The sequence below is a fragment of the Pleurodeles waltl genome, chromosome 2_1 (assembly GCF_031143425.1).
Source record: "Pleurodeles waltl isolate 20211129_DDA chromosome 2_1, aPleWal1.hap1.20221129, whole genome shotgun sequence".
Lineage (NCBI taxonomy): Eukaryota > Metazoa > Chordata > Amphibia > Caudata > Salamandridae > Pleurodeles > Pleurodeles waltl.
The window spans coordinates 806,826,192-806,851,825 of NC_090438.1; the positions used below are offsets into that span (position 1 = coordinate 806,826,192).

General features: G+C 42.6%; 1 protein-coding gene across 2 annotated transcripts in view; it reads left to right on the forward strand.

Annotated features, from left to right (window-relative positions):
• Window positions 1-25,634, forward strand: part of C2_1H5orf22 (chromosome 2_1 C5orf22 homolog) — a 366,167-nt gene that overhangs the window by 190,629 nt on the left and 149,904 nt on the right. For both annotated transcript variants that reach the window (XM_069218592.1, XM_069218601.1), the window contains exon 6: window positions 9,535-9,597. In XM_069218592.1, coding sequence (XP_069074693.1) covers window positions 9,535-9,597 — 63 coding nt within the window. The remainder of the gene's footprint in view (window positions 1-9,534; window positions 9,598-25,634) is intronic.

The window sequence follows — 25,634 nt, forward strand, 5'->3', positions numbered from 1 at the left end:
TCATTGTGTCACAGGAACCAAGCTATACGCGGCTGAAGAGCCCTAACTAGGTCACAACTGGTCCTAGGCGTACACAGGGCACTGCCTTTCAGTTCTCTCCTCTGTGTATTTATGAGGCACTCGCCTTACAAAAGGTCACTCTCTATTTTGGTTTCAGTTTTGAATCTCCTCTTTTGAATCTGTTTTGTAATGGCATAGCAGCCTATTCCAATAAGAGTAAATTTTCCCTATGCTGACTAAGCTAAACGAACCATCAAGTGGGGGCCTACTTGAGTTTAGCTTGTCTGCTTCCGAATACCTTTTATAAAAGCAATGATGAGTAATGAACTAGCAGCAGCTATTCTTACATCCATGTCTCTGCAGCTTTGTTGTCCTCCTACCAGCAGATAAGCTGGTAAGCGGACTCAGTGTTTCTTCTTAGTAGCCTTCAGCAAGGAAATGCGTTTACAGCAACTGGATAACCTTCAGCCTTGAGTCCCTGAACTGAAGATCTGTCTAATCACATTTCTTTATATGTAATAATGCTTTGTTCCAGTTTCAACGCTCTGTCTGAATATTGTTAGACATTTTCATGGTAAACAATTAGTAGTAAAGTCCTCCTATCCTTTCACCTACTTATATTCTGTGAAAAATTGTTTATTGTTTAAGAACATTAACAGAAATCAATATGTTCATTTCTATGACTTCGTTCATCGTTTAAAAAGGATAACTAGAAAAGCAATTCAAACCGTACAGAAAAAACATGAATGTATTCAAGCAAGCTGAATGATCATATTGAAATAAATAACAGGATAACTTTAAATTATTATATATTTTTAAATATACACCTAAATGAACAAACGTGTTTAATTAAAAAGGGGAGGCATAAAATAGAAAATATGTGAATATTATAATACTCCTTGGGTTCAGAGGAAGTTTTATTTGCCCCTTTACACCTACCACATTTTTTTATCTGCACACAGCTTCAGCGTCACACTTCTTGTATCATGTATCATAGTTAAAACATTAGAGGTGTCACACTTTGTTTATGAATATATTGAGTAATGTTAATTCACCCTTTGATTACCCTTATCCCTTTTTAGTGGGCAAGATTAAGTATAATATGCTGGTCTCTGCAAATACACTTAAATTTGGTACATTTGCTCCAGAGTTTCTGGTTTTGCTCCCTTGTTTACACAGCATTTTGTCACACTCCGCAGTACTTCAATTAATTTTGTAAATCTTCATCTTTCCACTTACAATTCATATTCTGTATCTTTTCAGCACTTCTATAGAGCTGATAATTCTAGGAAGCATTCTTTCTTCTTTGTATGATTGACTGTACTGACCATGTAATGGATCGCCAAGGAATTTATATAAGTTATGGAATGTTGTGGGGCACCTGCTCATCATACATCAGGCTGATCCTACAACGCCAGACATAAAACCTTCTATCTACCTTTATGATGGCAAAGAAGGGGGCAGCAGATTGGGTACATCAGGCCATCAGAGCCCAAATAGTCTTTCTGGCTCTGATCCCTCAGAGAAGGTTGGTGGATTTTTCCAGATCTGCCCATTCCTGCTCGGTAAAAAGCTCAAATGACACCAGGGATGTCAATTAAAAAAAAGAAATGGGATGGGGGCTTTGGCACCTCTGGCATTCGGTTAACCCCTACAGCCCAAGGTATAATACAGTCTTTCTTCTTCTGGGGCAAATTGGGTGGGTGGTTTCCCCCAAGCATTGTTTAAAACACAGAATAGGGTGGGGACTTTTCTGTCTTGGTATTGGGCTACATCCCCACCTCTGGATCAAATATACTCTTTGTAGCTGTCATGGGGCCCAGAGCCCAAATATTGCAGTAATTTCCCATAGCACGTGAGAGGAAATTTGTATTCCTTTCAACATATTTTTGAAATATAAATTGGCCAAGAGTGGGGGGGGGGGACTTCCTGACTTTTCCTTTCATGTGTGGTATAAAGGTTATCTGGTCCCTGGAGATTGGCAAGACTGGTCAATGACCCACACCATCCCTTTTTTTGGACACCAAATTCTGGATCTCTAGCGGGTGAGCCCCCCAATGTTCCCATTAATGTGAGTAGTGGGGGTACCTTCCGGGTTCCTGGGTGTGGGGTCTGCAGGCCATTACCAGGATAGGCAAATTGCACATCCGTTCGGTTTCTCACTTTTTCCCTGATGGTTGGGTGGGGGCTCTGACCCTCCATGGGATGGGCATATTGGTGGCTAACACCCAGATCTGCCCACCTGGAGATTCGGAAAGCACACCAGACTACTAGGGGAAAAATTGAGAACAGGCCATTTGCCGAACCTATGCCCATTCAAATCTAGTTTCTTCTCACTCACCATGGGGCATTGTTGCAGTATTCAGGCTCTTGGTCAGCCAGCACCCAGGGAAACCGACCACCCCACCATTTGCAACCCAAGGGAATCAGGAGTGGCATGGCTTGTGTGACTCCCAGCATATTTTCTTATCCAGAATTCCTCCAAAATTTCTAAGAGAGGATCAAAAAGCACAAGACCTCCCATATTTTTGTGACTGATATCTGGGTTGCTTTCTGCCAGTGGCCAAAGACTTTCTACTGTCCATTCTCACTCTTCCACATTTGTGGATGGCCCTAGCACATGTCAAACTAAAACTGTAACCATCTGAAGACCACATTGACTTCACATGGTCCACGTTTTACGGGGCTTTGTTGTTGATGATAGGCCCAGCCATGCAAGGGGGGGAGGTGGGGGGACCTTTACCTGCTGTCTAGTGTTCAAGAATGTCTGGGTTTCAGAGGTTTCCTTGGATGCTGGCCGACTGTGGTTCTAAATATTCCAGCTACCCACATCCCCAGAAAGACTGAAATTCCAAGGAGAATTTTGGTGTCTCTATATTGCATTTTGTGGTCTTTACTGTTGTGAATGATAGTCTCACCCACACAAGTGGGAGTGCTGTTTTTATAGGGAGAAGATACTCACAGACTCTGGAATTTTTTCTCACAGAAATGTGTGGCATGTCAGTTACTTTAGCTGAAGTTTTATATTTTTAGGGCATTTTTGGCTAACAAAATATGTGATGGAATCCACATAATCCACACCACCTTCAACTCTTCCAAGTGTCCAGTTTTCAGAAATGTTTGAGGTTTCCCTGGATGCCGGTCACATTGTGCCCAAATACTGCAGCTAACCACATCCCCAGAAGTTATTGATGTGTCTACATCGCATAATGGAACCTTTCTTATCAGGTATAAGTGTGGGAACTCAGGACAATAGAGCATATGTTGTTATTTATTGAATTTCAGACCATTTTTACTTCCAAATATGTCAGTGTGCAAGAAAGAACACTGTTAGGCCGTACACCATTGACTGGTAGTCCCCCAAACATTTTGCCCTCACCCCTCCTAGCTTGCTAAATTTGTTCTGTTGGCTTTAAGGCTATTACACTTTACTATTGCTAACCAGTCACTTTTTAAAACATTTTAAGAAATGTCATTAGCTGGATAGGGGCTGTGAATTTTTTTTTAATCTTGAAACTCACAAGTCACTGGTAAATTGAGCGATTCACATCTGGAAAAGTATTTTGTTAAGCTATAGGGAGCCATCCGCATAGCTGTTTGTCCCCATGGGGCTGCAAAAAAAGAGGTATCAAGAGAGATGGAAACCTGAAGTCCCACACCAGGAAAGAACACCAAAATTGTCACATCATTCAAGCCACAAAATCTGAGAGAGTCACACGAGTAGTCGTTTAGGTGCTTTATTCAACTGCCATTTTTTAGTTGACGTGAATCATTTCTGAGTCAAGAGTTTTGTCCTGATTAAAATATATATATATATATATATATATATATATATATATATATATATATATATATATATATATATATATATAAACATGTGTTTTAAACAGAAGAGGGGTTGGGAGCACACTCCCAGCACTATTTGCCCCTTTGTATCCTGGTAAATGCAGTTCGAAATGAGTGCTTTCTTCAAAATTAGCTGGTCACAGTAACTACCGCTCACAGGCAGACAGATGTATCTCCAAAGCTTATCAGGTTGCTTGCTCAAGGGAGCCTTTTAAACAGAAGGGGGGTTGGTAGCACACTGCCTCACATCCCAGCACAGTTCACATATTTGCATCCTGGTAAATGCTGTCACAATTAGTGCTTACTTCAAAATAAGCTGTAGTTTTTCACCAAAGTTGGTGCTGATATTTCTGTATATCTAGACACGTGTTTCTGGGTTTAGCCCTTCATCGGTAGAGAGCAGAAGTATTAGAGAGCAACGAAAATGCATCTTCTTCTGCATGCTGGAGTGTGAACAAGTGTGCTCCTAACTGTTTCCATGTTAACATGTGTAATCACAAGCAAAGATCAAGCCCTTGCGCCCAAATCCTTCTGCACATGCTCGAATGAGTATAGGGAACTCAGGGCCTGACCACACACAACACCCGCCAGCCAAAACCTGCAGTGCATGGTTGAAGGCCCTGTGTAACAGGGTTTACTTGACAACAGTGCCTAGGAAAGGGCCAGGATACATTACAGGTCCTGTGCCAAACTCCCACTCTGCATACCCGAAGGACAAGCTTAGTGGAGTTGGTTGATGAAAGGGTGTGGAGGAGGCCCTGGCCACAAGCCACGACCTCCACCCAATCTCTGCCAAGGGGGTAGGCTGATTGCAGAGTGTAAGTTGATTGATGAGAGGGTGTAGAGGAGGTCTCGGCCACAAGCCAGGCCCTCCACCCAATCTTGGCCACGCATGGCCGAAGGACGTGTGCCACAGGGGTAGGCCGATTGTAGAGTGTAAGGTGCAGGACACTGACTGCAGGCCAGATCCTGTGACAAACCCCTACTGCATACAGCTAAAGATGGATGGCAGAGAGGTTTTTGTTGATGCAGGGAGTTGGGCTGTCGACCCAGCCTCAGTCCAGGCCCTATGCCCAACTCCTGGTTGTACGCCACAAAGGGTTGGCAGATGGCATAGGGTTGAGCGTGGGCCTGCCTCCATACGCACCAGAGGTTGGAAATTAAGTATTTCACAAACAAATGAAATTCCCTAAAAACATAGTTGAAAACTGTGACTACCTCTCTCCAATTAGTGCACTCCGTAACAGTGCCTATCCCGGAGGCACAAAGGATTAAATTATGGCAGTTCAAAAGAACAATCAACAGCTCCTTATGGCACCTGTGAAGTAAATCTGACAATTCAGCTCGGCAAGACCCTACGATAGCAAAAACAGACATTGATTAAGCTGAAGTGGTCAATCAACAGGTCACATGAAGACAAGCTTTGGGCAAAGTTATTTGCAGATGCAAAAAACAGCAATAGTGTACGATTTTGGAGCACTATAAGTAAGCTCTCACTTCTATCGCATGGGGGCATCACCTCCCACATACCGGAAGATGCCTGGGCAAGACATCTTGGGGATTACTTCAACTACCCTAACCAGGTCCACGCTTCCCAAGCAACACCAATCACAGGACTGGCAAGCACTTGTACATCTTCTCCCTCCAAGGGCATTCAGTAGCATCAACCTCCCCTAAGAGCAACAACCCCTCTGACCCCGAAAAGGACAAGCTTAATAAGACACTAGATTGCGAAGGCAGGAGTGAAGGATCTCCGGGACCAAATGGTATACCTCCTGCAATATTTAACCACAACTTGGCTTTCGGGGCTAAAATATTAGAGAGACTTTACGTCAAAATCTGACTCACAGGTATAATCCTGTCTTCCTGCAGGGGATCTATAACTTCACCCATCTTTAAAAGTGGGGACAGATCGCAGCCAAAATTTGCTTAATCGCCCTCATTGACAGTGAGGCAAAGTACTTTGCATGAATCTTGCTGGAACATCTCTCAGCCTGGGCCATTGAAGAGGGCATAATTCCCTTTAACCAAACCAGGTTTTCAAAAAATTCTGGTGCAACAATGAATATCATGGCCGTCTCACTCCTTATTGATAAGGAAAAGGCACTAAAGCAACAGCTGCATCTGTGCTTTATGGACTTTAGGGCCGCCTTAGACCACGTGGAGGTGACCAGGCTTTGAAGGAAACTATCACTCTGAGGCATCCCACAGCCCATCCTGGACTTGATAATAGCTCTCCATACTGGGTACAGGTAGAATTGGAAGCAGACACACACCTCTCCAGGAGAATACCTACCACCAAATGGCTGAAGCAGGAGTGCGACCTGGCTCCCATATTGTTCAATCTTTATCTAGCTGACCTAGCGGGGGCCCTCAATACTTGTAAATCACATGCCGCGAGGCTTGGGGTACAGTTGTTGTCGAGCCTCATGTATGTTGACGATCTTGTGCTAATTAGCTATACCAAGGTAGGTCTTCAGCGGCTTATAAATGTGATTCAGGAATATTAGAAAGACAATACCTTGAGCATTGATTTGGAAACAACTCGTACAGTGACAATTAATGACAGGGGGAAGGACTCCCGTCGTGGTACTGGGGTGAGGCGCTTCAGCAAGCACACAAATACCAATACCTTGGGGTGATTGTCGACAAATCAGGCAACTTTGTGCAGCAAAAAAGGGCCATTTCAGGGAAAGGCTTCCTCCTAGCAGTATCTCTAAAGAGATTAAAAACTCAACTGAATGGGCCGTCATTTACTCCCCTTCTACAAGTAATACAAGCTAAGCTTCTGCCTACAATAACCTATGGTAGCTAGATCCTAAGAGGAAGGGACGTGCTGACCTTAGACTGCACAGTGGCAAAAGCATACAGGATTATCTTCAGTCTACCGAAATTCACCTCTCCCATGCAAATTAGACTCCCTGGAAAGACGCGGCTCCTCTATTAACTTTTGGTGCAAAACCCGGGCAGCAGCCCCCGATACCCTTAACTACCAAAAAGGGTGCAGGAGCACCAGCAGAAGGACTCCTCACCTGCCAGAGTATATGTTGAGGAGTCCGGTGTTATGACAGGGCTTACTGAATTATGGGGGACACAAACCAGCCACTTGTTTAAAAAAAAAAAAGTGGTGTGGAAATCCATCAAGCTCCACTCTCTAGTAGAGGATAAGGTGACCTTCTCAGAGAGGGCCCACACCTGGATGACATTAAACTCTTCTATTGCTTTGGTGCCAGAGTTTTATCTGAGCCAGGGAGTCTCAAGATCCATCAAGTGCAGTTTTTGCGGTATCACTTGGGGCTGCTACCTTGTGCCTTAAACTTAGCCCCCTAGCTGAGAAACTCGGCTAACACGACCTTTCGTCGGTGTGCCACTGGCACAGGAGACGAACTGCACCTGCTTTGTACTTGTGAAAAACTGGCAATGGAAAGGAAATTACTTTTGAAAACATTATTTAATTAGAGGGGAATACGTACAAGGAGACAAGCTGTGCTGGCCTGCTTTGCCTCTGGCGACTTACAGCTAAATTCCCGGCCTGTAAAATTCTTTATATTGGTAATCAGGAAGCAACACAGGTCATCACAATAACTTGACTCAGGTAACTTACTTTAGGTAATGTGTAGCATAAAGCACTGGGGAGGACAATGACACTTGCCCTCATTGGTTACTGACTGAATGATGACTTCTTGAACGGCCAAATAAAGAGACGTATTGCATTTTCAGAATTTTTAAATGGCTATGGAAAAACGCCCGCATATGTCATATGGTATGATATGTTTTAAAAATGTAAGTCTCAATTATTAGATGTTTTATGTTTAGTTGTGAATTTTGGTTTTATTGCAATGGTTTTAAGCTAATAAAGATATCTGAGTTATGGCTCAGACTCAGAAGCAACAAATCACTGAAATTCACCAGGTATGGTTACTAACACACACAATACACACCATACTTTTTTGCTCACCCCCATGCTCAAAACACGAATTTGCACAGTCAGGAAACAAAAGAATGAGCAAAAAAGAGAACTACATGGCTGTGTTGTGCACGTTATGGTGTGTGTTGTGTGCATTTGTAACAATAACAATTTCAGTGATTTGTCAGTCATAAGTCACTTTTAACTGTGTTTTTCAGATATACATATAGTCACACACACTTATCACACTTAGAATACATATATTTATTACATGGTGGTGACTGCCTCTGTGTAGTTATGGTTCTCCCTCTGGGGTTCACCGTTGATAATCCTAAGCAATAAATAGTTCTGTCCTCATGTGGGATCCTCTAGTATTTGTCAGAGAAAATGCATTTTGCATTGGCTTTCTGATAAACAAAACCTATATATGTATTTATATAAAGGAAAATACTTAGCATCCAATTAAACAGGCTAAAATGGACAATCCCATGTATTTACTTTCAAAAATTGTCTTTTAAGTAAATGACTGGAATTGGACAATACAGCCTTTTTAATAGGCTGTTAAATTGTTTGTCTTCATATAGAAAAATATGTTTTTTCTTTGGAAAAGTTCTCTCAGATCATACACGTGCAGGAACTGTACAGTGCCCATGATTTCAATACATATTTCCTTGAAGGAGAACTAGAATTACTGGTAAATAACCAGTCATTCAGCTACATTTTTAATAGACAAGGCATTTTGTGATTTGCTTATTACTCTAGTCCTCACGAATGGATCTGCACAAAATTTGGCACTAGTTTAGCTTAGGCGTCTCAAGTACGGCAGGCCGATTTTCATGCAGCTCCATGTTGGGGAAAGAAAGTTAAGGGCAGGGAGTCATGCATTTTCGAATTTTATCTCCTGTAGAACATTTTGCTCGAAAGCTATGGCAAAAAATGCTTAACACATTTACTCCAAACTTGGCACTAATGTGGAACTCTACATCTTTTTTGTGGTTTTGTTTAAATCCATTCAATGCTTTTTGGGCCCACTGCATTTGAAATATGTCAATGCTTTGGAATATTTTGACAGTTGAAAATGCACTTGTTAATTTGCTTCTACTTTTAGCATCATTTCACGAATATGCATGAACTGCCTAACAGGCATGACATTTCTCTCTGCTGTGCCCAGTCGCTCCCTTCAACATTGCTCCACCCACCAGCAGTGAAACCTTGACTTTTAACTGAACTACGAGACCATAGTCTTGATACAGATCTTCTTGACCTCAGGACTATTTCTCCTGTAAAATGTAAAAGAGAGCCTTGCAACTTTGTTGTGACTTTTCACAGGCAGTAGCCTGAAGGAGGTCCTCTATGGCCTCCTCGTTTTTGGAAATCATAGTTGAGGTTCATCCAGACTCTAAGTGCAAGACAAAAATCTGCTTCTTTCCACTTAGTGGACCTTGGTTCAACAATACTGACACCACATGAAAATTAAAATAAAAAAAAAACAGCATATCAGTATCCAAAATATTAAGAAGCTTCCATGGCTGCTTTAGAACAGTAGTATAGAGTGGGTTGTGTTCAGTGCCTAGTACAAATAAACTGGTTCATTTCCAGTTATCGTTGACTTATAAGCACACTTGTCTTCCATTTTTTTTACTTTATCCAACATTTGGTGAAGTTATGTTTATGTTTAAATGGGTTGTAGATATGATTTGTGCAGGTGACTGTGTGTGTATTCATTGTAATATACTTCAATCAAAGGATTTCATACTGTAACATTATATCTGTTTTTTTAGGAGGAATATCAACTGATGCAGGAACTGTACAATTTTAAGAAGCCGTGTTCCAATCCCACAGAGGTATAATAACATATCATCTCTTTGCTGCACCGTTTCAAAATTCTCATGTTCCTTTTTTCTTATGTTTCAGATAGTTTTACCGTTGGCATATGTTCTAAATAATTATGTCATCTTAGACTTGTGCTGCTATCATATCCTTCTATTGACATATACAGTGTATCATAATTTGTTATCAGGAAGAGAAAGCTAAGGATTTGGCAGTTGCTAAGTAAAAAAAACACATGGCGATTTTTAAGAAAGCATTAGATAGTTGTTATGATAACTTGTTTGAGTGTCCCAGGGACCTGACCTGATACTGCACAAAAAACGAGTACTGTGGGACTCCTTTGAACAGGTTAAGAGTGATACAAGGCTTCCTTAGGGAGATGGCATTAGGTTAGAAAATCTGCATTCATTATAAGATTAATAGTTTGTAATAAATTAAATGTCCAACCAGTCTTTATCCAGAAAAAGTAATTTATTCCATAATCATTTCAGTACTATACCTATAAAGAAACATAGTATATTTACAAACTTACTGTTGAGAGGTAAGATGACTATGAATACCAGTAGCACTGTTATTACAAGCCCAAGACTTCGCCTGTTGAACTGTATGCAGACCACACTCTCACAGTCTTTTCTGACTTCTGTATTGCTTCTCTAGTGCATTCTGAGACTGATAGTCATAGCAACACCCCTTTTGATGGTTAAACTCCAAATCTGATTAATCTCTCATGTGAGGCGATACCACCATAGCGCTCTACCGAACTCTGTGCCTTGTATTTGGGTTTATTTTTCAGTTAATGGCATGTTCTCATCTTTTGTTGCGGTCTGTGTAATTGCTGACCATGATCACAGCCTTGATCAACTCAACTGCTCTGCTGCTGCTCATGCGTGAAGACTGCAATTTTCACTTGCAAGCAGGTCACACTAGGAAACAGGACAATCATATTCACCAGCTTGTGGGCATACCAGCTTCAGTCCTTTGGCTATGTATGTGTTGCAGGTGTCCATTGAGACCACCTGTGTCAAACTGGTTCAACACAAAACCCCGCACTCATGCGATCGGAGTCCACTCCAAAGGAACCTTGATGTCAGGTTGCTTGGAGGGATACTCAGGAGACTTTTATAGATGGGCTTCAGATTTTACTCAGTGCACTAGTGCTAAAGTGTTTGTGCACTCTTCACCTAAACATGATAACATTGGCTTATACCCAATTGGCTTATTTAATTTACATATATGTCCCCTGATAAATTGCTCTAGATGTGCCCAGGGCCTTCAAATGAAATACTATTAGTGGGCCTGCAGTATTGATACTGCCACCCTCATAAGTAGCCCCATTACCATGTCTCAGGCCTGCCATTGCAGGCCTGTGTGTGCAGTTTCACATTTAAAACTATTTGCCTAGACCTAAATTCCCACCTTATTTCATATACATCATCCCTAAGGTCGGCCCTAGGTAATCCATAGGGCAGGGTGTATGTAGGTAAAAGGCAGGGCATGTACTTATAAGTTGTATATGTCCTGGTAGAGAAAAACTCCCCAAGTCGTTTTTTACTACAGTGAAGCCTGCTTCTTTCATAGGCCAGCATTACAGATTCTCTTATATGCTTTAAGTGGTAAATCCTGATTTGAGATGAGTAACTTTGTCAAGTTTGGTATGGTTGGAATGGTAGTGAGAAACCCTATTTACTGGTGAAGCTGGATTTTACATTATTTTAGAAATGCCACGTTTAGAAAGTAAGCATTTTTCTGCCCTTACTGCTCTCTGTGCCTTACAGCCTGTTTCCAATCCTGTTTCCAACCCACTTCTGGTCTGTGCTGGTTGACAGCTCCCATTGAGCATTCTACCCAGACAGCCATAAACACAGGACACTCAGCTGCATCTACATAATGATGGGTCTTCCTGGGGAGGAAAGGTGGAGGGGCTCTCACACTTTAAAGGCCAGTGGCCTGCCCTCACACAAAGGACTGATAACCCCCCAGGGCTCCTGGCAGACCGGACTGGGTTGAAATGAGAACTTGTGCACTTCGAAATCACTCTTTGAAGCTTCCTCCACTTCAAAGGCACTTTTGAGTAAATTACCTCACCAAATCAGACAATTCTAGGCCTACAACTGGCTGTCCAAAGGGCTCATCTGGACAGCTTTGCTGGAAGGACTGCTCTCCTGCTTGTTGCCCTGCTGCCTGCTGGCCCCCTAACTCTGCTGGAAGGACTCTGCCTTCCCCATGCTCTGCAAGGGCTTGGATTTAGCCTGCCCCCTGTTCTGAAGTCTCAGAGCCACCATGACTTCACCAAAGAGAAGAAAATCCTGTGCATCAAAAAATTGACGCAACATCTGCAGAAATTGACGCAACACCTGCAGAAATTGACGCAACACCTACCTCATGGCTGAAAAACCACTGCATCGCCTACTGGATCGACACAGTGCCTGCTGCTTCCTACCAGTGCATTCTGAAATTTACTGCATCGTCCCTGGGCTTAAAAATACCCCTGCATCGCTATGAGGATCAAAGGCTGTGCTCCCAGAAATCAACACATCACCTTGCCACGTGGAAATAATCAACGATTTGCCTTGCCGCGCCGGAAAGGACAACGCATCACTTTATTTTCCATTGCATCTCCTCGTCTGCAGCCCCTCTGCATTGCTATTTTTGACGCATCCCAGGTACTGTGTGTTAAAAGGATACAACCACTGTTTCTTTAACCCCTTCGCTGCCAGCCTTTGCCCCCTCCTGTGCCAAGTTTTTTTTTTGGCTATTTGGGGCAGTTCGCACTTAGGCCCTCATAACTTTTTGTCCACATAAGCTACCCACACTAAACTTGCTTCCTTTTTTTCCAACATCCTAGGGATTACAGAGGTACCCAGAGTTTGTAGGTTCCCCCACAGCGAAAACGTTTTTTGTTTTTTTTAAATGGGAGGAAAGGGCTGCAGAAGAAAGCTTGTGTTTTTTTCCCTGAAAATGGCATCAACAAATGGTTTGCGGTGCTAAAATCACCATCTTCCCAGCTTTTAGGAACAGGCAGACATGAAACAGAAGACCACATTTTTCAGCACAATTTTGGCATTTTACTGGGACATACCCCATTTTTTACTATTTTTTGTGCCTTTCGCCTCTTTTCAGTTAGTGACAGAAATCGGTGTGAAACCGAAGCTGGATTCCAGACAGCTAAACATTTCTGAAAAGTAGACAAAATTCTGAATTCAGCAAGGGGTCATTTGTGTATCTCCTTTAAGGTTTCCCTACAGAAAATAACAGTTAAGATGAAAAAGTTATTGAAATTGAGGTGAAAAGAACAGTCATTTCTGTCCACGTTTTCTTCTATAACTTTTTCCAGCTATGGCAGTTTTTTTAAAGCAGTATACCGTTACGTCTGCTGGACTCTTCTGGTTGCAGGGATATATAGGGCTTGTAAGTTCATCAAGAACCCTAGGTACCCAGCGCCAATAAAGAAGCTGCACCATGCAATGGGTTTTCATTGTATACCAGGTATTCAGCAATTCATTTGGTGAAATATAAAGAGTAAAAAATAGGTAACAAGGAAACCATTGTATTTCCAAAATGGGCCCAAGATAGAGTGTTGAGAAGCTGGGTTATTTGCACACCTCTGAATTCCAGGGTCCCCATAGTAGCATGTGAATTACAGGGCATCTCTCAAACAAACGTCTTTTTAACACACTGTCTTACATTTGGAAGGAAAAAATGTTGAGAAATACAAGGGGCAGTAACACTTGTTCTTCTATTCTGTGTTCTCCCGAGCCTCCCGCTAAAAATGGTACCTCACTTGTGTGGTATGGCCTAATGCCCGCTACAGGAAACGCAACATGGACACATCACATTTTTACATTGAAATCTGACGTGTCTTTTGGAAAGTGCCTATCTGTGGATTTTGGCCTCTAGCTCAGCCGGCACTTAGGGAAGCCTAGCAATCCCACACATTTTTTTTAACCCAAGACACCTAGGGGAATTCCGAATGGGGTGACATGTGGGGCTCGCACCAGGATCTGTTACCCAGAATCTTTGCAAACCTCAAAATTTGGCAAAAAGCACCTTTTCTTCACATTAAGATAGAAAGTTCCAGAATCTAAGAGGAGCCACAAACTTCCTTCCACCCAGCATTCCCCCAAGTCTCCTGATAAAAATGGTACCTCACTTGTGTTGGTAGGCCTAATGCAAGCGACAGGAAATGCCCCAAAACACTACATGGACACATCAAAATGATCAAATACAAAACTACCTGTTTTTTTGTTGGGGGGGGGGTGGGCTGCGTTTTTGGTCCTGTGCTCAGCAGCCATCCAGGGAAATCTACCAAACCCAGACATTTCTGAAAACTAGACATCAAAGGGAGTCCAGGGAGGTGTGACTTCTGTGGATCCCCAATAGTTTTCTTACCTAGAATCCTCTGCAAACCTCAAATTTTGCTAAAAATCACATTTTCCCTGCATTTCTGTGCAGGATGATCGGCACAAGTGTCCTACCACCTAAAGTCCCCCTCAGTCTCCCGATAAAAATGGTACCTCACTTGTGTAGGTTGGCCAAGTGCCTGTGACAGGGAAGAGCCAAAAACATGTCGCCATTGAGGGGGGACCAAAGCGGATCCAAAAGGGCAGCTTGGAAAAAAACGTTTTTAGGCTGACAAGTGGGGCATAATTTTTATTGGTTTAGATGCGACAATGCTGGGTGGTAGGAATTTTGTGGATTTCTGAAGATTTCGGAAGGTTCCATTACAAAAAAATGGGGAAAATGTGTGATTTTAAGCATAGTTGGAGGTTTGCAGGGCTTTGTGGGTACAAAAATGGTGCGGGGTGCATATGAAGCACATCACCCTGGACTCACCTAGATGTTTAGTTTTCAGATGTGTCTAGGTCTCGTAGATTTCTCTACATGGCAGTGGCCCAAAGTCCAAAAAGTGCAGCCCTCACCATTCCAAGTGGGACAATTCTGAGAGTTAGCCAAGCTCTCATGACCCAAATGTAAAACCTAAACCCAAAATAATCAAATGTCATCTTGCTTGCTGTTGGGATAAGATCTTTTAGTGTGTGGGGGAAAGAGCTGAAAGACTATTGCCCCCTTCAGTTGGGGAGGGGGCATTACCATGCCCATACTGGCTGGTACCCACCAGCCCACTATTTCTTTTTCAATTCCCTTGCATCTAGTAGGCTTTCTGCCCGCCCAGGGAGTGGATCAGGGGTAATTGCCCCATCTGCCCACCGGTGGGCAGAACAACTTTTTCCCCATTTAGTTAGGGTGAGGGTATGGCCATACACCCACCCTCTTCTGAAAAAAAAAATCTTCCCAGTTCTCTGGTGGGATTTGGCCTTACAAATACAGGCCGATCGAAATGGCCAAAACTAATATGCCCCCAGGGGGAGCGACCTTTGCCCAAGGGGCTGCCCTCCCCCAAACAAAACACACATACACACACAAACCAATCCCTGGTGCCTAAGTGGTATCGGCCTAATAGAAATAGCTACCCTTGCCGCTCCCCATCTGCAAAAAAAAAAAGAAAATCCCTGGTCACTAGTGCTTTCTGCCCCCCTTCGGGGCAGATCAGCCTAAGTAAAATAGGTTGACCTGCCCCCAAGTGGGGCAGAAATGGGCTAAAATAAAATTGCCCCACAGAGGAACGACCCTTGCCTATGGGGTTGCTCTCCATTAGTCATTTTTTTTAAATTTATTTTTTAATCCCTGGTGCCTAGTGGTTTATGCCCCAGATTGGCCTTATTAAAATAGCCCGATCTGCCCCCAATGGGCACAGAAATGGCTTAAAATAAATTTGGCCCCCAGGAGAGCGACCCCTGCCTAAGGGGTTGCTCCCCATGTCTATTTTTTTTTTTTTTTTTTAAATTGCCCCTGGTGTCTAGGGGCTTCTGCTCCCCCCGGGGGCAGATCGGCCTAATTAAAATAGGCTGATCTGCCCCCAAGGGGGCAGCAGAGGCCTAATAAATAATTGCCCTCCAGGGGTGTGACTGGGTGGCTCCTCTTCATTGTTTATTTATACAAAAGAAAAATCCCTGGTGTCTAGTGGGCATTTCTGCACCCGGATCGCTTCAAGATCGGACTGCAGAAATGCTCAGACAAACATGAAAGGAAAGGAAAGGCCTTTCCTTTCATGTCCTCTGCCTGCCCCCACTCCCGATCGGAAGAGAAATGCAAAGCATGGAGGTGGGTTCTGATGAGGTCATCAGACGTCACTTGTGGAGTTGGGGGGGAGTGCACGGGGTGGAAGTGGAAGCAATTCCCCTTTCCATCCTGCCCTGGGCTGGGGGGCTGGGGAGGAGGCTCATAGAGGGAGCGCTCCCCCTATGAGCCGGTCCCAGGACGTAACGGTTATGTCCTTGGCGCCTGAGCGCTGCAGCCAAGGACATAACAGTTACGTCCTTGGGAGGGAAGGAGTTAAACATTTAAAAAGTGTTATCTTGACTTGTGCATCTAAGATTTTGTCATCGTGGTCTTATTTAATTAAGATAAATATCTATTTTTCGAAACTGGTGTGAAGAACCTTTTGTGTTGTTTTCACTGTGTCACTTGTATGAGTTGTTGCACAAATACGTTACACATTGCCTTTGTGCCAAGCTACCAGAGGGGGAGCACTTTGGATTGGATTGTGACATACCCTTTGTGGTCCCTACTTGGACAGGCCCAATTTCTAACAGCACCTTAAATTAGTCACGCAGATATGATTAGGGCAAGTTTTTAGCCCACTTCTTGGTCTCTGAGAATTTCACCTGTGACACTAGCTCAAGGTTACTGCTGTTTTAGGTCAAGGTTTGCAATAAACCTTGCACATCGGAAGGCCTGAAGCTAGAGAAGTCGATTTTCAGGGATTGTGCTGTCAGGAGATAGGGTGGGCTCTTCTGAGGGAGACTCTGGATGGTGCACAACCAGGGCAGGAAGTAATAATATGGCTCACTATAACTTCAGGTGATGTAACTCATTCCCCACACCTCACTTGATCATTGAAAACCTTGCTCAGCATTGTTTTAAAGCTTCTCCTTTCTTCAGGAGCTTGACAGGAACTGGCTTTTCTAGGCAGCACTCTGTTGCAGGGACACCCCCTCCTCAGTGGTCGCTGCTCCCCTAAAGCTTCCTCTGAGCAGTACTTCTAGAAAGATTGTAGAAGGACTAAATGGTATGTACCTGACATGTGAATGGCCAGATACATGACTTTCCAAAAGCAGAAGCCCTGAAAATGTTTACCCATTCCACTGTTGTTGATCGCCTGGTGTCAGTCACTAAGAAAACCCCTGTGCTCTGATGTGGGAATGCTATTGAATATTTATTCTATGTTTGTAGACAAGAGATGTATTCCCCAGCCTGACTAATGGGTTGTGTTCCTTCAGCGAAGGGGATTTGACCGAATTCCTAGCTTCTCAGACACATGTTATTATACTGTAAATGTTGCAGAGAGAACAGTGGAGCCAGTTCTATGATAGGGGCTCGCAAGACGAATTACACAAAAGTTTCCCTTGCCTTACTGATACACAAAACCTGTCTGTCCACATCTCGGGGAACAAATGGTGCAGGACGGGGCAGGGACTGTAGCCATATTTCAAAGATGCGTCTTGCTCTTGATCTTTCTGTTCACAGGAGCCTGGTGCTAGGAGTACCCCCAGTCTACAGCCCCCTGTTTTTCAGGCTGTCTCTATCCTTCAGTTTCTTAATCAGCTTTACATAGAAGGTCTGCACACAAACTCCATTCTCACTCGGGCACACACCCACAGATAAAACATTCATACATTGTCCATTCTCTGCCTGTACTTGTGGGGTTGGGGGAGGAATGGTGGGCAGAACCCTATCTATAGCAGGAGATTGGTAGGTGTTAAACCTGTCAGTTCTTGGTGTGGTTTCCCCTGTCTTTTTGCTTCTGGTCCCCCGTTTTTGATCCTGTGCTGAATTTTGTTTTTGCTGGCTTTAAGACCCTGGGCACTTTACCACTGCTGTCCAGTGCTCCTGGTCTAAATTGTATTGTTGATTGGTTTAGTCCCTAGTAAAGTGCACCGTGTGTGCCTGGGCCTGTAAATTAAATGCTACTAGTGGGTCTGCAGCACTGATTGTGCCACCCACATGAGAAGCCCTGTAAACATGTCTCAGACCTGCCACTGCAGTGTCTGTGTGTGCGGTTTAAAACTTGCCAGGCCAAAACCTTCCCTTTTACTACATGTACGTCACCCCTAAAGTAGGCCCAAGGCAGCCCCATGGTCAGGGAGCAGTGTATTTAAAAGGTAGGACATGGACTGGTGAGTTTTACATGTCCTGATCATGGAATACTGCTAATTTTGGTTGTCACTATTGCAAGGCCCATCTGTCCGACAGGGTAACATGGTGATTGCCTTGAAAAATCTTTCACAATTTAAAAATACATCTTTTGGTGAAGTTGGTTTTTGAAATGTGATTTTGAAAATGCCTCTTCTAGAAAGTGGGCATTTTCTTGCTTAACTATTCTGTGCTTCTGCCTGTCTGCTGAGTACACTTCTGGGTCAGTGTTACAGTTGGCCTGTTTGTGCATTCACATTAGACAGTCGCACAAAGGGAGCTAAGGTGTGCCCTGCCTGTCCTAATGGCCCATAACCAGGTTGATGGGTTTACCTGAGCTAGAGTGGTGGGAGAAGCTGACACTTGCACCTGAATAAGGCTGTGCCTGTCCTCACACAAAGCAGTCTCCAGCCCCCTGGAGTGTGTGGGGCAGGGAATGGCAGGGTCTTGTGCACTACAAAGACTTCTCTTTGAAATATGTCTACTTTAAAGACAGAAATGGGTATAAGTACTGAACCTCTGACACCATATAGTTAGAATCCTTCTGGATCGAGGAACTTCTGCCAGGAAAAGAGCTGGATGCTGTAGAAGGGACTGTCATTCTGCCTGTTGCTTTGTTATACTGGACTGCTGCTTGCAACTTCTGTCCTGTGAGTGAAAAGACTGGACTTGGCTTTCTACATCCTGCTTCCAAAAGTTCTCCAAGGGCTTGGGCTGAACTTGCCTCCTGTTAAGAAGTCTCAGGGTCGTCAAAGACTTCATCTGCCCGTTCCTGGACTCTTCTGCTGAGAGTCCTAACTTGCCAAGTGGTGCAGCTCCAGTCCCTGGGCCCTTGGAAATGCAAGCTGGTGATCTCTGAAGAAGAAAATCCACGCATCAACGCGCCACCCTGGAAAAATCGGTGCAGCATCTGTCTCGTGGCTGGAAAATCTACGCAGCGCCTGTTTTCACTGCGATCCCATCAACACTGCGCTTCTGGATTTTCCTTGCATCGTCCCTGGGCAGCAATTTTTCATTTACCCCGCACCGCAGTAAGGAACTTAGGACGCATGTGCTGAAATTCGAACATCGCCTTTCTTGCAAGGAAAGAATCAACGTATCACCTCCCCTGGCAGTAAGGAACCAACACACCGCTTTACTTTTACAGCACCTCACCTTCCCTGTGGTGCGCATAGTTTTAGTTTTTGACACATCCTAGGTAGCTTGTGCTAAAGAGATACATCCAATGATTCCTACGGATTAGGACTTGCTTAAACTTTTAAAAAGAGATATTTTGACTTGTGCTTGGTGCAATTCTGCCTCTTGGTATTGTTTTACTCAGATAAATATTAGCTATTTTTCTAAAGTGGTGTGGAGTATTTTTGTGGTGTTTTCACTGTGTTACTGTGTGTGTTCAAATAATTTACACATTGCCTCTGAGATGAGCCGAAATGCTCGTGCAAAGCTACCAGGATGGTGAGCAGGAGTTAGCTTAGCTGTGTGACCCCCTTACCCTGACTAGATTGAGGGTCCCTACTTGGACAGGGTGCAAACCACTGCCAACTAGAGGCCCCATTTCTAACAGTAGGCCAATCAGTCATGTAGCTAACAAAAAAATGTCCAGTTTCTATTACTACATCAAATCTGACTCCATCATTACCAGTACTTCTCAGCTGATTGAAGATGCACTTGATATAGTCCACATCATCACAAACCCCAGCTCCGGGTCACAGGCTATTTTCATAGTCTTTCAGTGCACACCTACGATTGTTGTGTGTGTTGAGGTAAAAAGTAAATAAAAAGGTTCCAAAATGTACTTTATGTAACTCATGGGTGTATGGTCCTTTGGACCTTTGCTGGGGGACTCATGTCCAATTAGTTGTTTTGTATTAATGCACAGCTCACATTTCAAATGTTTCAGCTGTTTAGAATTTCATGTACTGTTCTCTGCATTACTTTTGCCAAATAATAGAGCTGACAATGTTGTTTTTCCTTAGTAGGTAGATAACAGGGAATGGAAAACGACTTCCTAAAGGTCACATGATTAATGAAGATGCATCTTTTTCTACTGTTACCGGTTGTTCTTTGCTCTTCTACCATTTCCATGCTTTACTTTCCTAATTTACATTTTTCACCTACTTGCCTTTCTGAATCCTAAAACCAGCTCTTTATCTGCATACTCTTTCCTCTAAAACAGCATTTCTGCCTTTTCTAAGTTTCAAAGACTTTGAACGTCTAACTCACTACTGACCTTTTTCCGTGTATATCCCTTCATGGCATTACTTAGTGCGCCAGGTTCAGTGGCCTTCTATATTTAACTATTTTCTCTAAGTGCTCTAGAAGAATAATCCAAAGTGCTAACTTAATTAGCAGATAAATCAACAGTCTGAACAATTCACATCAAAGAATTTGATGTGACTAAATGGGAAAATGTATTACAGTCCATAAAAAATAGTTTAAGCAAACATAAGGCGGAAATTGCACAGAGAAAGATTGGAAAATTCAAACAAGATGCCTTTGATTACCTCTCAGATGAGGTCTATACTGGGTTGATGAATATAAATCTGAGAATATTCAACTAATAGTGAGAAATACTCAACAAGCTACTTAATATGTGAAATTAACTATTTCATCAGAAGGTTATTTGAATAGAATGGGTCATCTGGTATAAAGCAGAATGGGAAACTTTCAACATTTGTGCTAGCAGACAAATAAAACAAGCATTTGCAATGCAACGGGTCTCGCACTTCTCTGAGTTAGAGCTATTAGCAGTTGTAAACTCCCAACCAGACTTTTCTTGCCTCATTAAATGGGAAAAAAGAGCGTGATCGTGCTGCTACAGTTCACTCATAATGAAACCTATTGGCAAAAGTGCAATTATCTAAGTAACCGGCAAAAGTGCAATTAACTATGTAACAGGGTTGATGTCATGCAAAGCGCTCGACTTCTGCCCCGCGAGAACCCGCTGCGAAAAAAGAGAAAAAGTATTCCACAGACCGGACCGAAAACAGCAAGCCTCATATGTTTTTAGTACTTGGTCGCTGCGCTTGAGGAGGGCTAACCACCGGAAAAGGCTTGACATATGCATGCCTTCCACTAATGAAAGCAAGCAGATTTTAAAAGGCAAGCCCACAAACCAATGAAAGACACTGACGTGACATGGACGGGGCTCTGAGCCCTTTTCTAATTACTACAGCGTCTCGCAAGCGATACGCATGCGCAAGCGCATGCTAGTGCAGGCTTGACTCTAAAAAAGGAGGAAAAATAGAATTACGAGGTCAAACGACCTTACAGTAAATTTATTCTGCATATTTTGTCTAGTTGAAAGAATAGTGAAACAAAAACGTTTACATTTCTCTTTTAGATTGTCTGTGTCATGGTTTGATAGGAAACTGGAAATCTTTAAATTGTTTAGAAAAATGTAATTACTACAGTTTCATTCACAATAGCCATATATCTTGAATCAGCCACGAAGAGTATTTTGAAAAATTCAAGCTAAAAACTACTTTTTATCCCTCAGTTGTAACCAAAACAATATATCTTCTTGAAAAGATTCTTGAAAAGACTTGTCTCAATAAATACATCAATATGATTCAGCAAAAACTACAAACTTTAAACAATCTTGGTTCTTATCCCTTATTAGGGAGGAGTAATAGTGTTGTTAAATTCTGCTTACTATGAGAGACCAGAGATCCTCTGACTGATGAATCATGAGTCTACAAAAGGATGTTCACAGTGATTATTTATCCAGTTAAATTTGCAAACAAAAATCAGTAAATTACGATTTCCTCATAAAAATCGGTGGATTATGATTTCCCAAATGAAAACAGAAAAAAGAAAAGGATCCCTAGATTCCATTATCATATATGCTTCCAAACATACATAAACATTTGAATACTCTGCCATTTAGACCAATAGTATCAGTATGGACTCAGTGTCTCAAAATCTTGTGATCTTTATTGCCCTTTTCTTGCATTCATTGGTAAAAACAGATTAACTCTTTTGTCTAGAGCATGACTGATTCTTTAAAAAAAATAAACAAAAATCTTGTGCGATAGCTGTCAAGTGGCTATTTTGCACTACGGACATTTCCACTTTATGTGCAATACACAAGAACCATAAGCCTTGGAACTTATTGTGAAAATTCTTGTGAAATTGTATATAAGGAGTTGATAAAGCTTTCATTTTACAATTGCTGTGCATTACATTGTATTGGTCAGCAGTTACTTTGAATTGAATAACAGTTGTTTTCTTCATCGTAGTAAAACTTCAGGATCAGTGACATCCAATGTGGCACTGGCTTTGGCCCATATATATGTAGAATTTTAGACAAACAGGCAGAGGATAGATAGATAGAACATGTCTCAATTGTATGGTCTGGTACCAGAAGGCAACTCATGAAATGTGTGGATCAATTCAACTCACAATCCCACAAGAAATACGATTTAGAGCAGAAATTCCTGAGACCAAAATTATTTTCCTTTATACAGTTTTTAAAACTAATGGAGAATAGCATATGAAGGTATACAAAACCTGTAAACCACAATGATTACCTTCATTTCGGCAGCTTCCATCATATGAAAAATAATCTACTGTTTCGGCAAACACTTGGATCAAAGTGCATTGTTACAAACGAGGAAAGGGTAATGGAAGGAACTATTATTGATGAAAACAGATCAAAGGAAGAGGTTACTAAAACTATTTAAAAAATGGAAGACAGACCTAGTTAAAGGGTAGTGAATTGCTTTAATATTGTCAAAATATATATATTAAAATATGTTGTGACTAACTCTCTGCAAAGAAGTAGAATTAAAACTATTACTTTGCAAAGCTGGAAAATGATTGAAGAGGATAATGCACTTAAATCACATTTTCATACAGACACTTTTTTAAATTACTTGTAATGAGATCCATGACCTGGACACGAAACAAGGAAGAAAACTACTAAGATTAACCTCTCAAAGATAGAAGGGAATTGTTCAATGCTGACATTCCATGAACTGCTTTTACATTCAGAAGGGAGCTCATACCCTAATAAAATAGAAAAAGATTGTATTGAGAAAGTTTGAAACCTGTGATAGTATGAACTGTGACTATGATACAGTGTTTTTTTGGGATGACTGACAGGACAGTAAAATGCAGGTGAATATTGAATATATGTCTAAAGGATTTGAAATTATCTACAGCAAGACATTTTATGGAGGCTTATCATGATTTGAGATAGATCCATTTTTTAATTCTAAAAATTGTACCACCATCGTGAAGGGTTGGGGAGCATCATAGACTGATTGCATAAGTGGTAGCTTGATGGGTTTAACTACTTAAACTGATGTGCCCAAGGATGCTTAATGAAGAGCACAGTGCATTATTTGACTCATCTTATGTATATAGTTGTAATTATCGGACACTACCTTTTGGATTTTTAAAAGCCTCTAGTATACATGCTTGTCTCTTTCATTGTCTTCTCAAAACATTTTAATTTTGGAAATTGGATTTGTTACAGTATTTGATGTGCATGTTCTTCCATGCCTTTACATTTCCCTGTTGCATTTGAGAGTCCAACAGCATTTAGCCTTGTAAAAGAGTGCTAGAATGTCTCCACCACTTGGAGGTTTTTTATGAGTTAAATCAGTTGCCATTTTATGTCTTTTTCTGTGTGTGTTTTTTTTTCGATAAAATGTGCCACTGAAAGGGCTGGCATCACTTTGCACTTTATCCTGCTACAGTGTTGACATATCCTTGTTTTTTTCTGTCTCATTTGTCCCTCTTAAATATAATCTCAAGGACAACAGAATGCATAAACCACATTGGTGGAGTTGCAATTTGTATAATTTGTTTTGAGCCTCACATGCAACAATATAACACAATGGCTTAATTATATCAAATGATGCAACTCTGTATTAATAGTTTGGGTATGGCTGAATTCATTGTCTACTTTCTTTACTTTAGTTTCTTTTACTTAGAGTTGAAATGCTGAGCTCTATTGTGTATTTCATGCTCACATTCTGTGCTGTAATATATGAACATTGGAAGAATGTATCTGTCTCTATATTTTGGATAACGCCTAATACTAGTTTTTGGTCAACCTGGTTTACCTTTAATACCTATATTAAGTCAGCTTGTGTAGGAGGCTGGCCTGGTTTGTAGTGGTACCAAGGGGTACTTACACTCTGCACCAGGTCCAGTTATCCCTTATTAGTGTAGAAGAGGTGTCTAGCAGCTTAGGCTGATAGAAAAAGGTAGCTTAGCAGAGCAGCTTAGGCTGAACTAGGAGACGTGTAAAGCTCCCACTATACCACTGGTGTCATATGCACAATATCATAAGAAAACACAATACACAGATATACTAAAAATAAAGGTACTTTATTTTTATGACAATATGCCAAAAGTATCTCAGTGAGTACCCTCAGTATGAGGATAGCAAATATACACAAGATATATGTACACAATACCAAAATATGCAGTAATAGCAATAGAAAACAGTGCAAACAGTGTATAGTCACAATAGAATACAATGGGAGCACATAGGTATAGGGGCAACACAAACCATATACTCTAGAAGTGGAATGCGAACCACGAATGGACCCCAAACCTATGTGAGCTTGTAGAGGGTCACTGGGACTGTAAGAAAACAGTGAGGGTTAGAGAAATAGCCCACCCCAAGACCCTGAAAAGTGGGTGCAAAGTGCACCTGAGTTCTCTAGAGAGCACAGAAGTCGTGATAGGGGAATTCTGCAAGGAAGACCAACACCAGCAATGCAACAACGATGAGTTTCCAGACGAGAGTACCTGTGGAACAAGGAGACCAAGTCCAAAAGTCACGATCAAGTCGGGAGTGGGCAGATGCCCAGGAAATGCCAGCTGTGGGTGCAAAGAAGCTGCCACCGGATGGTAGAAGCTGTGGATTCTGCAAGAACGAAGAGGACTAGGAACTTCCCCTTTGGAGGATGGATGTCCCACGTCGTGAAGAAGCTTGCAGAGGTGTTTCCGTGCAGATAGACCGCAAACAAGCCTTGCTAGCTGCAAGGGTCGCGGTTAGGGTTTTTGGATGCTGCTGTGGCCCAGGAGGGACCAGGATGTCACCAATTGCGTGAGGAGACAGAGGGGGTGTCCAGCAAGACAAAGAGACCACTCAGAAGCAAGCAGCACCCGCAGAAGTGCCGGAACAGGCACTAAAAAGAGGAGTGAACCGGAGCTCACCCGCAGTCACAAAAGAAGGTCCCACGACGCCGGAGGACAACTCAGGAGGTCGTGCACTGCAGGTTAGAGTGTCAGGGACCCAGGCTTGGCTGTGCACAAAGGAAATCCTGGAAGAGTGCACAGGAGCCGGAGCAGCTGCAAATCACGTGGTACCCAGCAATGCAGTCTAGCGTGGGGAGGCAAGGACTTACCTCCACCAAACTTGGACTGAAGAGTCACTGGACTGTGGGAGTCACTTGGACAGAGTTGCTGAGCTCCAGGGACCACGCTCGTCGTGCTGTGAGGGGACCCAGAGGACCGGTGAAGCAGTTCTTTGGTGCCTGCGGTTGCAGGGGGAAGATTCCGTCGACCCACAGTAGATTTCTTCGGAGCTTCTAGTGCAGAGAGGAGGCAGACTACCCCCACAGCATGCACCACCAGGAAAACAGTCGAGAAGGCGGCAGGATCAGCGATACAAGGTTGCAGTAGTCGTCTTTGCTACTTTGTTGCGGTTTTGCAGGCTTCCAGCGCAGTCATCGGTCGATTCCTTGGCAGAAGGTGAAGAGAGAGATGCAGAGAAACTCTGATGAGCTCTTGCATTCGTTATCTAAAGAATTCCCCAAAGCAGAGACCCTAAATA